The 15,944-nt window shown below is 43.1% G+C and overlaps 2 protein-coding genes across 2 annotated transcripts; one reads left to right on the top strand and one right to left on the bottom strand.

Annotated features, from left to right (window-relative positions):
* Positions 1-3,037: 3,037 nt before the first annotated feature.
* On the bottom strand, positions 3,038-12,550 carry EIF1AX (eukaryotic translation initiation factor 1A X-linked). The gene is made up of 7 exons (XM_035542102.1): positions 12,401-12,550; positions 11,268-11,351; positions 9,433-9,536; positions 7,870-7,920; positions 6,841-6,922; positions 6,642-6,733; positions 3,038-4,390 (listed from the first exon to the last, which is right to left on the bottom strand). The coding sequence occupies exons 1-7, from the start codon at positions 12,414-12,416 to the stop codon at positions 4,385-4,387; spliced, it is 435 nt and encodes a 144-aa protein (XP_035397995.1). The 5' UTR covers positions 12,417-12,550; the 3' UTR covers positions 3,038-4,384.
* Positions 12,551-13,757: 1,207 nt separating this feature from the next.
* LOC118245693 (uncharacterized) lies at positions 13,758-15,797 on the top strand. Its single transcript, XM_035542103.2, has 2 exons — positions 13,758-14,191; positions 14,764-15,797. The coding sequence occupies exons 1-2, from the start codon at positions 13,814-13,816 to the stop codon at positions 15,445-15,447; spliced, it is 1,062 nt and encodes a 353-aa protein (XP_035397996.2). The 5' UTR covers positions 13,758-13,813; the 3' UTR covers positions 15,448-15,797.
* The last annotated feature ends 147 nt before the right edge of the window (positions 15,798-15,944 follow it).

Raw genomic sequence — 15,944 nt, 5'->3', positions numbered from 1 at the left:
TAATTAAACAACTATAAAGAAGAGTATGGCTGATAAAGTAGCATAGATGCTAATGACCACAGAAAAGACTCCTAGTAGCCTAACAGCCTAGACACACAATTATCAGGCACGGGACTTGAGCTACCCACTTCTACAATCAGGAAGAGTGAATGTGTAAGAATATCCAGTAAAAAGTATTTCAAAAAAAGGATTTACTGTTAGGCAAGTGATGCAGTAATAGGCCCCTTAACTGTCACCGAGTCTCTTTCAGCTTCTGATTAAACTTTCCTTTCTTGAGCTGACAGCCTGAATACAAATAAAATTGCTCTGCAACTGTCCTTTCTGTCTACACATTTAATAAAACGAAGAAAATCTAATTCATGGGACAGAAAATACAAAGTGCTAGAGGCAAGGCCTACCACAGCAGTCAATAAATTGAAGAAAGTGTGCAAACTACTAGAACCATTGTCTGTGCTGACAGCCTACACATTATATATGTGATTGAAAAGAAAAAAACCTGGTCACTCAACTTGTCTCTATCTTATCTGTAAATGTTGTATAAAGTATTTTTGTCACACTAAGCTTTGAAAATAAAGTCCAAAAAAATACAATTGGTGTTAATTAAAACATCTGGATCCCAACTGCAGCCCAAGAGCAAATAAGCGCTTGAAAGGAGGAACAAATTTTTAGACTCTTCTAGTGGTACCCTGCTGTTAATACCTACTTCCTAGATGGAGTTACATGAAGGTATTCACTATTTTCAGCTAGTCTCTCTATTTGGTTGAGACTGATTATAAAATAAAAAGTTGATCTTCCACATTGAATTTGAATTGCAAGATTCAAGCAGCCTGAATTAGTCGATAGGAATGCTGACTCATGCTTGGCGTGACGAGTGTGTGTGTATCCTCCCTGGCATCCTCCCTTTTCCCACCTTTCCCAAAGGGCATGAACATCTAGAGAAATAAATTAAGATTCATTTTGCTTTGTGTCAGAATGAGAAAGCATTGCCAACAACGACCTTCACAAAAGCAAGAGGCATCAAGTTTAAAGGTACAAACGAAACTGCACTCAGACTACTCCATTATTTCAGACAATACTTTCCTCTTCCCACAGATCTTCCAAAAGGCTATGTTTATTTTAATTTTCAAGTCCTAATTTCTAATATTCACTCATGGTGTTCACAGGCAAAAAACTAGGCTCGAGCTACTGAACCAGTAAGAGACTCAGGTCCCATGACATTCATGTTTAGTAATAGCAAATGATTATGGTTTAGGTTGACTGCTCCTGTTATTGAGCAAGCTTCAACAACCCATCTCACCTGAAAACAAGACTTACCTCACAGCCACAGGGAGAAGCAGTGGTTCACAACTTACATACCCCACAAGTCCAATCAGTTTGTCAGGAAGAACCTGGTTAGGAACACTGCCAGGTACCACACTGAGCAAGCTGTCACCCTTAGTCATCAGCACATTTTCATTCATGGCCGTAGTATGCAGTACCACATATAGGCACAGTAGCACATACAGCGCAGTCATATGTTATATATAACCTATCAGTAATAACAAGTAAATGGCACACAGCCAAGCAATCATGGGTTACCAGTTCCTCCTCCTCCTTTTGAGGAGGAAGAATTTTTTTTTTTTTAAACCATATATTTTTAAAATGTATGTGTCTGGACTATACCTGCAAAGAATTAGGGTGGAAAAGCATTACGGCTGTCCAAAGCAGCATGCAGCTGCCACCATTATGAGGCATAGAGACAAAGAAGATAAAATCTGGAACAATGAACAAAAATCGTGTTTCAAAGTTTTAATCACAAAATGATCTCAAAGTGTGAAACATCCTGAAGAACACAAAGTTTACACTTCAGTAGCAGAAAATTCATCTTTGAATCTCTACTTTCAATTTTACACTACAGATGAAAAGCCAGCATCAGTTCCCAATATTGAAAGTCTTATTAAAAAATTACTTTGAAAATACTGTTACAGATGGAGCACCTTTCGTGGTTTTAGTCAGTAATCTTGTAATCCTCTACCTGGCAGCTACTGTTTTACCTCCTTCTTCGCATGGAGACGCTGAAAAGGGAGCTACTTGTGCAAGCTGTTCCCCCCCCCAAAAAAAGAGACAATATAAAGCTGCCCAGATTGCTCTGTGAAAGAAGCTCTAGCTGAGAATGAGGGAATGTATTCAACAAAGACAATGCAGCCTAGCATGAAAACGTCAATGAGGTGGTGTTGAGTCAGAGCACTAATAAATGGGAAATTTCCTTAAAAGCTCTGAAGAGTTTTGGGTGAACCAGACACAAGCCTGTTACCAACAAAGACTGGAACCAGTTCTGCCAGGAACAGAATTTCACCTTTGCTCCAGAGCTGAAGTATCTATTATACCAGAGAACTCTGGTACATGGAAAGAAGTTCCTTGCAACAGCAGTGTATTCATTTGTATTTCTCCTTAACAGTGACCATGTACTTTACATTTTTCCCCTATGTACAATACTGGTTTTGGCAAGATAAATTCCATAGTATTTTTATCTTCAGTAACATTCACTGTATTTTAATCATTAACCTTTCTGCTAGCACAACTCAACAGAAATCTTCTGCACTTGGACCTCAAGCCCAGTTTTGAAAGCTTTTAACCATTTTCAGAGCTGCTCAATAGCCTGTAAAATAGGCTGAGGACACCAGTAAGCTAGGGAATGGTTTATAAACCTTACCCTGAAACTTCACAATTTTTATGTTGATTCACAATTGAACTCTATAGACAGACAGTAACCTTATATACTTTAACATCAGGGAAGTAAGAATGCTGTGTCAATAGCATCTTTTCCCAATATTTAGCAAATTTTTACAATGAGCATTTAAAACCCATGAAACATTTGGCAAAACTACTCAATACTAAGAAACAGTCATCCCTAGAATAAGATCAGATCCAATAAAGTATAGAGATACTACGAAGAGGGAAAAATGTAAGAGAGAGGACATTATCTTAAAAGCTCTGGAAGTTCAAATCTAGCACAGAACTTCTCAAAAATCATGTAAAGCAATGAGGCCACTCAATATTTAAAGCCATTTTGTTTTTATCTATTGGGGTAGTCACTTTACATCATACCAAAAAGACTGTATAACGAATACAAGTGTCAAGAATCAGATTTTTATGGCACAAAAGGAAGTTTTGCATTAACCTGCTTTCAGAGTTGTTAAATACATAATTGAAGACAAACTAAGGCTACCACAAAGTAATATTTGCATGATGATGTTAGTCTTTATTCAGCTTTTTGACTGACTCCTCCAGTCCAAAGGTGGAGAAGAATCTTTCCATTAATTTGTTTCAGTGATTCATCCTGGATGAAAAGATTCTTTTCCTACGTTTGACACAAGTGTAATTTCTCATTTATATCGTTATTCAAAGTTCACATAAACTTTAATGTTGTACCTTACACTGCATGGAGTTTAAGATTAAAATAAAACTCTACTCTTTAACATAACCTTTTCTATAATGTAAAAATATTCTACATGTTTAACATATCAAGAATGTTAAGCATTCACTTTGGGGGAAAAACTGTTTTACGTATTTTTCAGTACAAACCCAACTGCTAATGTTTTGTATTAAGGTATCCCTGTTAAGTTGGGTGCCACCCAGTGTTCATCTTCTGCAACTGCAGCTTAACTACTGAAAATACAGAAGAGCTATGCATACAAGACAGTTTTTAACAACTGCAAATTTGAGATGCTGCTTACTTTTCATTGTTTCTTCTCTCTACCTCTCCACTGTGGCAAATTTACATCTTCGAAATAATGAGTGTTTTTAATTATCAAAATCAGTATAAAAATAGCAGCATGCTAGTAGACATGAAAAGCAGATTCACGCATTATGAATTTAAATGCAGTTTTCTGCCTTCCTTTTACATTATCAAAATCTTTTTAAAGTTAACATCAAGGCAAGGGGTATAAGGACAGACACTGCATAGTATGTTTTGATACTAATCTGAACTGGGTATTTAATCAAAATCCATGATAATTACAGGGTAAACAACTTTTATTTCAAAATACAAGATTAACTGCATTGTAGTGATGAAAGCAGAAGAGGGAAAAATGCAGTCTTTTACAGCCCACGTCACTGTATCTCACTTACATCCAGAGGTAAAAGCTCTAATTGGTGAAGAGACAAAATATTTGTGGCAATTCATTTAGCCTTTGTGATAATCCAGCATTATCCATCTCTAAAGAAATATAAATACTTTAAAACAAACATTGAAAATAAATCCTTTTGATGTAACAAACTACACTCTTTACCGAGAATTTTCAGTCTTCTTAAAAGAAAGGGACTTCACCCAAAAAATAATCAAAATATCAATGTAGAACAATCCTTGGAGGAAGAAAGTTGGAATGTAAACCTCTGTTCCAAATTAGATCTGAAAAATAAATTAAAAAAATAATAATTTTCTTCACATGATTTTTAATCAATCAATTCTGTCTTTAAGCTATTTTTATAGTCAAAACGGGAAACTTCCTGAACTCGCTACAATAATGTTTTTACCTCAGCTTGTATCCCATTTTCTCAATAAGCAAACATCCGCTTTCCTCTTATGTCCCTGCCACCAATGTTATGATACTACAGTTATATAAGGGAGCAATTATGCCAACATGCTCACATATAAACAGTACAGATGTAAAAAAAGCTCACAATTCTCAAGAACAAAAGCCAAAACTGAGTTTAAGGGTAAGGTCCCTAAGTACTGACTATCCAAACAAGCTTAGTGGCAAAATGAACAGTTTTCTAACCATCCTTCTGACATGAGCAGCCCAGGAAAGGCTCCACCAAGTCTTTCACATTAATTCTGACTTTCAAAGCCACAATTCATTCTAAGTAGACTGCAACGATCCTCAGAAATTACTCATATTTTGTTACTTACACTTGCTTCTTTCTTAAAGAATACTGTAATATTGCATAGCTCCTTTCTTAAAGAATATTGTAATATTGCATAGCTGAATAAAGTTAAAAACAATGCTAGCTGCTCACATTAATATATTATCCCACACAAAGATCCATCTGCTTGGAAATTTTATTCTTGCAATATTCATACAGCAATTTAGCACTTTAAGTAGCTTCATTATTAAAAGCATGCAGTACTAGAAAGCATTTCTAGCTAAACCTTCAGTAAGCTCAACCACTGACAGATCTAAAGGGCAATTTCTGAAGTCTGAAGAAAACTTACCAAGATTTTGATACTTTGAAAATACGTGACCGAAATTGAGAGCCTCAATGAGGTCAAAATAATACAAGCATTTAAAGAGAATTAGCCATATCACCAACTCAGAGAAACGACTAAAAAGATGAAGAGTTAAAGCATCAGGAGATGATTACAACAGTCTATCCAATTAGGTTAACTCACTGGCTCAATAAGTTACTACTTATCCCCTGAGCCTGCTGACTGTGCACACATTCACCTCTCTACTGCAAAATAAAGTAAATCATCATAGGAAAGATTTCACAGCAGATTCTAATTTGAATTAGAATAAATTTTACTACCGTAAGAACGTGCAGAGTCAGTTACTACGGGTTAGTGATAAGCAGTAACACAGCTGAATGTGACAATCCGCAAATTCACAATTATGATTAACTTTAGTTCGACTAAGGTGAAGCTTTTTATGATTTTATGGAATTCACAGCACACAACAGAGATTTAAGGTCTTTTTAAAAAAAAAACAAATCCTTCAACTGTTTCTTTACTTATTATTAGATGGTGAGATTTTTAAAGCTACAGAGAAACTAGGAAGTTGAAACCTACATGGTTATGCAAGTCCTCAAAACATCTATGTAACCTGTGACCTATTCCAGCAATTGGTGTCCAACATAATTTGGGTCAACATTGCCTATGGCTCATCTTGGTTCAAATGAACTGGCCAAATCTGCCGCACATGGCATGGGAACTGACCCACAGGTCTTTGTGCAGGCTCCCTGAGTGGTCTTTCCAAACTACTTTGCAGGAGATGCCAGGAAATCCTACTAGTCCTGCTAAACCTTCCTGTATCATCTACTTTGCTTTCCAACATAAGCCCCTTGTAAGGAGCTTACAGTTCACAGAGCAGTACTTAGGGAAATGTTCCACTCCTTCAGTATACAGCTACATCCAAGTATCTAGCTGCTGAATTTTGTAACTGCAATTCCTCCCCCACGTGTACACACACACACACAATCACTCAAACGGGCACTGCAACATAAATCTGAGTCTTTGGGGTCAAGCTACTTTGATTTTGAGCATCTTAAAGGTAATGAGAAGACTGCTCTTCATTTAAGTTTTAATAGTATGACACTAAGCATACATGCTTTGCACAGAGGTGAACTAGAAGAGGACTGTAGGACAGAAAAGAGAACGGAACCCTTTTCTGAAGCAGTAACCTCAAACAACTGCAAGGATTGTCTGAGGAGAAGCTTTATTCTGAAAAGAATTCCAGGAGCTGATGAAGTGAAAGAACAGGTCCTCGAAGAAGTGCAAACTGAGAATGTGAATACGCTATCATAAAATTATTTTAAGAATAAAATCCTTGACAAGGTAAGCTATTCTGAACATTAATGTATTGTTTTACTTGTTCTAAAGAACACTGAAAAACAGCTTATTGCCAAAGATGACAAACGTGATACAAAATACGTCTACTACTTACATCATCAATATCTTCATCATCATCTCCAATATCATCGAACTGGATTTCATCATCATCTCCAGGACCAAATGTGTCTGTTTCATTGATTTTAGCTAAAAAAGCATTTAGAGAAGTTAAGGAATGAAATTATACCAAGTCAAGACACACTGCATATTCTTGTCCAATATGAACTTTGAATTTAAACTAAGAAGATTCTTACCATGTTCTGGAAGTTCCCCATATGCTTTCAGACTTCTGGCTTCATCTGCATTATATTTTAGAATAACATCAGCCTTGTTATCCTAAATAAAGATTTATTAGACTTTATTAGTCATCTATGAAGGAAAAAAAAACCTCCCTACTAACTACAGTTAACTAGTAACACCTATATTGTTTATGGAATAGCAATATCTTGTTCCTCTATTTTCTTTAATTCTGAGCTTAAAAAAAAAAAAAGCTCATTTGTAGAATATCTTCATCTCTGCTGGGTGATATTTAATTTTGTCCTATTCTAAGTCACTTGAGAAGTTCAGTTCCATGCCTTTAAAATTAATCTTTCTTCAGAAAATAGGCATAGTGAGGTGTTTGGTGGTCGCTGTGAAAGTTTTAAGCAATTCAATATATGCAGTAAATGACAACACCTTAAATAGTTTACAATTTTATAATGTACGTTTCAGAAGCAGAATCTATCTTTGACTAACTGATGACACAATACTAGAATTCATGAAAAAACATCTACCTAATGAAAGTTTGACAACTGTTTTCCATTAACCTTTACACTAGGTAAAGTTATATTACTCTGTTTCTGGAAATTTAAGTAGAAACTAATCAGCAATTAATTGGTCTTTTAAGGTAAAAAGCCTAAACACCAAGGATCCAAAATTCTGATTACCACAATAACGAGTTTGGTGCTTGGCTCCATCTTCCTTATATCACAAGACCCAAGCATCAAACAGCTACACCTGGAAAAAAATAAAAGTTCAGGTGTGATGTCATTAAGACCAGTGAGATGCCGACAAAGTCTCAGGGTGCAATTAAATTTGGAAGAACAAGTTGTACCAGGTATTTGTCATCTAGTCATGACAATCCTTCTGTAATACAAGGAAAATAAAAATCATGATTTAGAATAACTACACACAAATTCAAAAAAAATTAGACGGCAATTTACTCGGGATACCTGCTGCAACTTAACATTAAATAAAGCGGCTTATAAGTTATTTTTCAGTAGCTAATTACATAGAATTTTTACCTGGTAGTCTCTTAAGCCAACCAGTATAATATCTGATGTATTAATCCAAACCTGAAAGAGTAAGCATATGTTGTATTTATTTTTATATATATATACACACACACATATATACACTGAAAGACATTAAAATTGCACTACAGTTACCGTTTCCACCTTCTAACCAATTAACTGGAAATATCCAATGTCATATTTTAACAGCAAAACCAAGCTTATTAATATCTGTAGATTCATTAGTAATAGCTCTATAATATGCTAAATAAGGTAAATCAAACTTCCTTGAAGGGCTTCTAGCCAGCACGGTAGTTATTAGGTCATAACTTTTGGGAGAACAACAGAAATACAGCACCAAGCCACCCTTCTGAACTGAGCTCCACAACAGCAAAAAAAGAAAGAAAGAAAGAGCTGGTGAAGGGGGTGATGGACGAGCACAGTGATGAACCCAAGGAAATGAATGGAGCTGCTTCTCCTAACTGACTACGCTCATCAGTCAAACCGAAGCCAGAAACCTGCAGAACAGGACACGCGGATATAAATGCACAAGACAGTTCTAACCCACACTAGCTTGGTTTTTGTAGAAGGAGCCTATTTCAGTTAAGACTTCCTTTTGACACAGGGAATAGTGAAGTGATGCTTTCCGTTGTGAGAAATTAATTCTGCAGTGCCTAGCTTTTATCTGTGAGCGTTCTTCATTACCTTCAACAGTTCAAGTAACAAATGTATTGCTGGCAGCTAGCAGGGCTCACACTGACACCAAGATACATGCGTTCACTGGTCTCCAAAAACTAACAGGTAGGAAATCCACAACGAGCACAGTGACCAGCTATTTTTATTGAGACCCTTCAGTACCATGCACCACAAAGGACAGAAAGTTGTAACATCTGAAAAGTGTAAGAGACGACACCATCCAAAGATGGCAGAGTCATGACAGCAAACGTAACTTCCCTGAAGGTACAAAGTTTTGCAGATCAGCTCTGCATTTCATCTTTCTAGGAACTGATGAAGTGGACAATGAAGTGATGGCATTTGGGGTGCCTGCAGGAAGCTGTACATTTTTCCCCAATCCCCCTACCAGAACTATTCCCAGATAAGTCACCAGTGAGAAGATGACAATAAATAGTTCCTCCCAAGTTCAAACAACAAACTAAGAGGGATATCAAAACATGATTCTTCATGGTTTTAGGAAATAGCATACAAAAAAATGGCTTTAGACAACCCTTTTACACCTCCATCTTCCTCTGCTGGATGTCACTCATATAAACAGAAGTTCTCCTGCTAAGCTAAGAACCGATCTAGTCTCAGATATCGCATGCTGATTTTTGAAATGATCATCACGTTCCCAACCCCATCCCCTACTACACACCTCCCACCAGACCAGGTTGCCCAAAGCCCCATCCAGCCTGGCCTTGAACACTTCCATGGGGATGGGGCATCCACAGCTTCTCTGGGCAGCCTGTTTCTGTTAGAAATACTAACTGTATTCTGTAAAGAGCTATACACAGATTTTTTTACAATTGCTTATCATGCATAATGCCACTGTTTTCTATTGCAGTGCTTCCGAATTACCTTTTTTCTTAGTTTCCCTCTGATATGACATAACCTCTTCACACCATCGAAACACAATGCCTCCAGTCTTCCATTGCCTAACATCTTGATCACCTGGGCGTATTCTGAAAGAGACAGGAAATTTGAGCAAAGCTACAATACAGGAACAGCTTCATAAAACAAGTGGTATCTTTTGTCCTTGTAACCAAAATCTGCTGTAACATTTTAGCAAACACGAACTCCTGAGAGGCCAATTGTTCAGCCACACGGGCTGATGGAATTTCCATATCGTTGCTGATGTTAATGTTTGCAAACACTGGTCCTTCCTGGTTGTATCCACACTTTTGTTTCCGTTACATGCTTACTGAAGATGATTCTTACTGCTACCAAGTCATGCTCAGAGTTTAAGTTAATTACAGCAACACAACTCTTGTCCTGACAAAATCATGTGTCACTACCAAGGGAAGAGGAAGAAGTGGCACCTTCTGTGTACCCCACCAACACTCTGAATCCCTTCTACAGAAAAAAAGTGTTCTGCTTGCAAGGACAATTTCTGATGATGTCAGGAACTGTCTGAAAGGCATCCCCGTGCTTACCAGGCTTCAGCTGTGGAAGCTTCTCTCCAGCATCCCTCCCATCCTTGCCATCTCTCACATTATTTTTAATCTGTTTCCCTCATTCAGATGTAGAAATCACTACTGAAGTACTTTAGTCACAGTATTAAAGTTTGCAACATAACATATCACCACTTAACTGAAAGGGATATAGCTTGTGAGAATGATAACGTTATCTGACCACTCACACTTGCCAGGAAAAGGAACTTTCTCAATTAGCCAGACCTGTATCTCAATATTCTACAACCTTTCCATACCACAAGCTAGACAGTGCAACAAACCACATCGTAATATTAAAAACTGAGTGGATTTCACTAAACAGATTTTGCTTGGAAGTTGAAAAGGACTTTGAGTTTTATAGGCGCATCAAAATCAACTTGTTTTACTTACAACTTTCCCAGAATTTCAGCAAAAGATTAAAAAAATGCATTAAGATGGTGCTGTCTTTACAGCCATTTAAGGTCAGCACTCTGCCAGTATTTCTCACAAGCCTTAGTTTATTTGCTCTTAGTGCTCAGCTGGTCACTAGGGAAGCACTCACATATATGCAAGCTACTACAAGAGTGTAACACGCAGGACAGGGTAAGCCAAAAGGCAGGTGAGATCACTGTCACCAGAAGGCAGAGGACAGGGGAATCCCAGCCATCACCCTCCAGCCAAATACTCCTGTTGCTTGCTTTGCCTGAACCAGGACCTTCTGACAGTTCCCATTTTAATACCTGTTGGGCATCCCACCCCCAACCTGGCAGGCAATTCATCTAAGCCAAGAGGAGACAGTGGAAGAACGCTGAGGTTACTTTTCAGCCAGTGACTTCAGAGATCTCAGAGAAGGACCCAGGAAATGCTACAGTTGGTATAAAACAGGGAGCAGGACCACGCATCCAAGAGACAGCCAGCAACTGCTGGAAAGAGCAGCTAAGCTAGCTGCTTACAGCCCCTCACATAGAACTACTCAAGGGATCCCCAGAGAACGTTTACATACATACAGTATTACACATCAAATAACGTCAGGGAGGGGCAAGCTTCATTCTTAAGTGGTGAAGCTATTTAACATTTCCCTTTTCCTAATGTCACCCTTCTACCCTCAATCTGTAATTTAGAATTCAAATACAACCCCAATAAGAATCCCCCTTTCTCTTCCAGAATAACTTCGTGTTTCTCAGACATCCAGACGTTTTGTGTGTGTCACTTACATATCTGACTGAAAACAATGGCACCGACAAACTGTAGTTGAGAACTCACCTTGCCCGTCTTCCTTGAACACCAGTTCTCTTTTTTCTGATTCGTTCTCATTCTTACCTCGTCGTCTATTTTTACCTCCTTTACCTACATAAAAGTGGAGAAAAGAGTATGTGTTATTACCTGTAAAGGGCCTGGAACACAAGTCCTATGGGGAAGCTGAGGGAACTGGGGTCGTTTAGTCTGGAGAAGAGGAGGCTCAGGGGAGACCTTATTGCTGTCTATAACTACTTGAAAGGAAGGTGTGGGGAGCTGGGGGTTGGCCTCTCCTCACAGGTAACTAGTGATAGGACTAGAGGGAATGGCCTCAAGTTATGCTAGGGGAGGTTCAGGTTGGAAATGAGGAGACATTTCTTCTCAGAAAGAGCAGTCAGGCATTGGAACGGGTTGCCCAGGGAGGTGGTGGAGTCACTGTCCCTGGGGGTGTTTAAGAAAAGGTTGGACGTGGTGCTTAGGGATGTGGTTCAGTGGGCGACAGGGGTGGTACGGGAATGGTTGGAGCAGGTGATTTGGGATGAGTTTTGCAACCCTAATGATTCTGTGAATACACTAAGCGAAGTAATCAGACTTCCGGGGATTTCTGTGCCTGTTTTCTACACGGCACTTTTGATTGCCCTGTCCAGATCTGGCTGTTTCGCCCATTTCCCCATTTCCACCTCCGACCTTAACCCGAGCAGCGACACACTCCCAGCAGCGCACAGCCCCACGATTTCAACCTCCCTGCGCCGCCCCGGGCCGCCCGCCGCCTTCCCAGGGCTTTTTAGGACCCCCCCCACCCCCAGACCCTCCCGACCCCCCCCGGCGCAGAGCGGGGCACCCCACCGGGGCCACCCTTCAACCCCCCTCCGCCTCCACCCGGCGGGCCGCGGCCGGGCGCGGTGCAGCGGGCCCACACGTGGCAGCGGCCGGGCGGCCCCGCTCCCCCCGGGAGGCAGCGGAGGGGCTCGGCTCGGGGCAGGGCGGCCCCGGGCGGGCCGCGGGGTCCCCCCCTCTCCCCTCCTCCCTCCCGCACCGGCGGGGCCGGCCCCGGGGGGGAGGCCGCGGCTGGGCCCCGAGGCCGGGGGAACGCAGCCGGCCGGGCCGCGGGGCGGCGGGGAGGGAGGGGAGGGGGCGGCGGGGCCGGGGGGGGGCCTCACCTTTGTTCTTGGGCATGGCGCCGGGCGCGGGGCGGCGGAGGGCGGCGGGTGGGCCTGCGGGCGGCTCCGCGAGCGGCGGCTGCGCGCGGGGTGGGCGGCGGGGACGGAAGGCGCGGGGCCGCTGCGGTCCGGCCCCAACGCGCCCCCTGGCGGCGTGGAGGAGCCGGAGCCGCGATGCTGGGCAAGCCCTGCTGGTGGTGGGCGTGCACTGTGCGTGTGTGCGCGTGTGTGTGTGTACGTGTGTGTACGTGCGTGTGTGTGTGTGTGTTAACTGTCCCTGCAGCAGCCCACACAGTGCTGTGCTCTGCACTTGGAGCTAGAACAGCGCCGGTATCACACCGGTGCTGTGCCTGCTGCTGAGCAGTGCTGGCACCGCATCAGGACTCCCTCCAACCCCCCTCCCCCAGGGCCAGCAGGCTGGGGGTGGGCAAAAAGAGACCAAGGAACATCACCAGGGCAGCTGACCTAACCCAACCAAAGGGATATTCCGTGCCATGTGGTGTCACTCTCAGCAATAAAAGGTGGAAAAAGGAAGAAGAGGGGAGGGGTGGGCTCTCATTGTGAAAACGTCTGTCCTCCCAAACAACGGCTATGTGCATTGAGGCCCTGCTTCAAGGATGTGGTCAAGCATCACTCGTTGGTGGGAAATAGAGAGTATTTTCTTTCCTCTGCACTTCCACATAGCCTTTGCTTTTTTTTTCCTTTCCCTTTTTTCCCTTTAGTTAAATTTTTTAATTAACAATATTTTCCCTTAATAATTATTTTTTCCTTTAATTAAATTATCCTTATCTCAACCCGTGAGTTGTTTCTTTACTTTTCTTCTTCCCTTCCCCTTGTCTTCTGAGGAGGGGGAGTGAGAGAGTGGCTGTGGTGGAGTTCAGCTGCCTACCAAGGTAAAACCACCACACTGGGGAATGGGGCTGCAGCTTTCCCCTTGCAGGTTCAAGCAGTAGCAAAGCTGAGTATGTATCCCCGAGGTGCACAAGACGCAGAGGCAGAGACAGGACCCTAAGATGACCGGCTTGTTGGGTTTGTGCTTTGCACATTGCAGTGACTGAGTGCACAGTGCTGAGCCGAGACTGGGGACATGGACTGGTGTTGTGGTTTAGCCCGGCTGGCAGCCAAACACCACACAGCCGTTCGCTCACCCTCCCCCCTCCCTCTCCGGGATGGGGGAGAGAAACGGGAAAGTGAAGCCTGTGAGTTGAGATAAAGACAGTTTATTAAGACAGGAAAAATAATAACAATAATAATAATAATAATAATAATAGTATTACTAGTAATAATGTGTACGAAATAAGTGATGCACAATGCAATTGCTCACCACCTGCTGACCGATGCCCAGCCTATCCCCGAGCAGCCGGCCCCCCACCCCGGCTAGCCACCCCTATATATTGTTCAGCATGACGTCAGATGGTATGGAATACCCCTTTGGCCAGTTTGGGTCAGCTGTCCTGGGTCTGTCCCCTCCCAGCTCCTGCTGCATCCCTAGCCTGCTCGCTAGCAGGACAGAGCGAGAAGCTGAAAAGTCCTTGGCTTGGTGTAAGCACTGCTCTACAACAATTAAAACATCAGCATGTTATCAGCGCTCTTCTCATCCTAATCCAAAACATAGCACCCTGCCAGCTACTAGGAGGAAAATTAACTCTGTCCTACCTGAAACCAGGACAACTGGGGCCTCCCAGGGCTGCAGTGGTCACCATGGTGCTCTGGTGCCCACAACAGAACTGGGATGAGTCGGCATGGGGACTGTCACCGGGGCTCTGTGATGCAGTATGCTTCAGGCCATCGGTGAGTGCGGCAGGCGGGGGGAAGGCTGGCCAAGGGCAGGGTCAGGGGCACAAACGCCAGCCCCCAGGGTGGTTTCTAAGGCTGGGATGAGGGCGCAGCCACTCTGGGGAGGGCCTTGGGCTGGGCACAGAGGTGCCCCAGCGAGGGCAAGTGCCCAGAGCCTTCGGGGATGTGGCAGGCACCTGTGGCCCCAGGAGACGCTGCTGCCCCACAGGGGATGGGGCCTGGGAGAGCGTACTGTGGTGCCACCTGCCTTCTCAGCACCCCTGCCCGGGGCAAAGCCCAGCCCAGGGCTGCTCATGGGGAGAGCTTTGCAGGATGGTCCCCACGCCACCTCTGGCCAGGGCTCACGGCCCTGTTGGACACCTGACAGCTGCGCACAAACACTTGCCTGGGATGACCTGTGGCCCTGTACGTGCAGCGCTCACAAACCCTGCCCTTGCTGCCTCCAAGCTCCATTGCCCCCTCTCCTACCTACCCTCGCGTCTCTCTGGCTCCTGTCCCTTCTCCCCCTGCCACCAGCTCCCTCACACCCAGCCCTGCTGAGCCCCCTTCTCTCCCATCTCCTCCAGACCATGGCTATCGGTATAATTCACCTCCTGTCAGTGCTGGGCCTCCTTCAGCTCACTCTCAAGGTTGGGGACCAGCCCGACAAGGTCACCCAAGACCTCATTCAAGAACGAGAGAAGATGCTGAGGGAGGAGATGTCGTGGCTGCTGCAGGAGGTCAAAGAAGGAAGCGAGCTGGAGAGTGAGAACAGCACACTGTTTGTGTTCCTCGTTGCGTGCCACCACTGGCAGTTCTGGGCACTTGCTGAAATCCTTCTCATTCTGTTTGGGATGTACTGGCTGCCCAGGCAGAGAAAAGCTGACGCCAATGGTGATTCTGACCCATGGAGCTCAGCCAGTGAGGATGGGGATGTAGGAGAGGAAGAGGATGAAAAAGCTGAGGATGAGTTGATGGAGGAACAGGAGGAGTGGGAAGAAGTGCACTTCAACGACCAACGTGACCCAGGCCTGCTTGTGGGTCTGCTCAGGGAGGCTGTGCTGCCAAAGCTTCTTGAGATGGAGAACATAATGGAAGAGATGGCAGGGACAAATTCTGCGTCAGCAAACTCCCTTCAGAGATCCACTTTCATGAGCGAGCTGCAGGCAGAGATGGGGTTGTTTGCAACTCTCTTTGAGAACAACCTAGCTATTTCATCCCTCATTTGCTCCAAGGACCAACTTAATGGTTCTCCTTCAAGCTTCCACTGAGGAATACCTTCAAAAATTAGATGCATAGATGCTTAAGAATAGTCAAAATAGTTAAGATTGTTTGTTAGGAGATGTTTTCCATATCGATTAGTCACCTGAATAGAAAGATTTGTAGTTTATAAGGACTACCCTGCAGCTGGGTTTCAGGACTCCAGCAAACCTGTGAATTGAACCGTCTCACCTGATCCAGCTGAAGATGCTGTTCCCAGGAGTCCTGCAGCAGTCTCCCATTACCACCACCATTACCACCCGGACAGCAGCTGCCCATGCTGCTGGGGGAGTGGATCCCCTCTAGAACCATTAGTTTAAGTAAAAAGATAATAAATTATATTGTTTGAACACTGTCCCTGAGTGTCTTCTCCTGATTGTCTAGGAGAAACTTTGTTGGGGGACGCTAGCCTTTGGTTCCATCTCTTCCCTGTAATAAAGAGATGATCTTTGGGCTTGGTTGTATGTTAGCAGTGGTTACATTTCTGAGTAGTCATTTGACAACAGCA

This window comes from Cygnus atratus, chromosome 1, assembly GCF_013377495.2.
Source record: "Cygnus atratus isolate AKBS03 ecotype Queensland, Australia chromosome 1, CAtr_DNAZoo_HiC_assembly, whole genome shotgun sequence".
NCBI lineage: Eukaryota > Metazoa > Chordata > Aves > Anseriformes > Anatidae > Cygnus > Cygnus atratus.
Note: the sequence above shows the minus strand (reverse complement) of the source record. Positions and strands in the feature narration are given on the sequence as shown.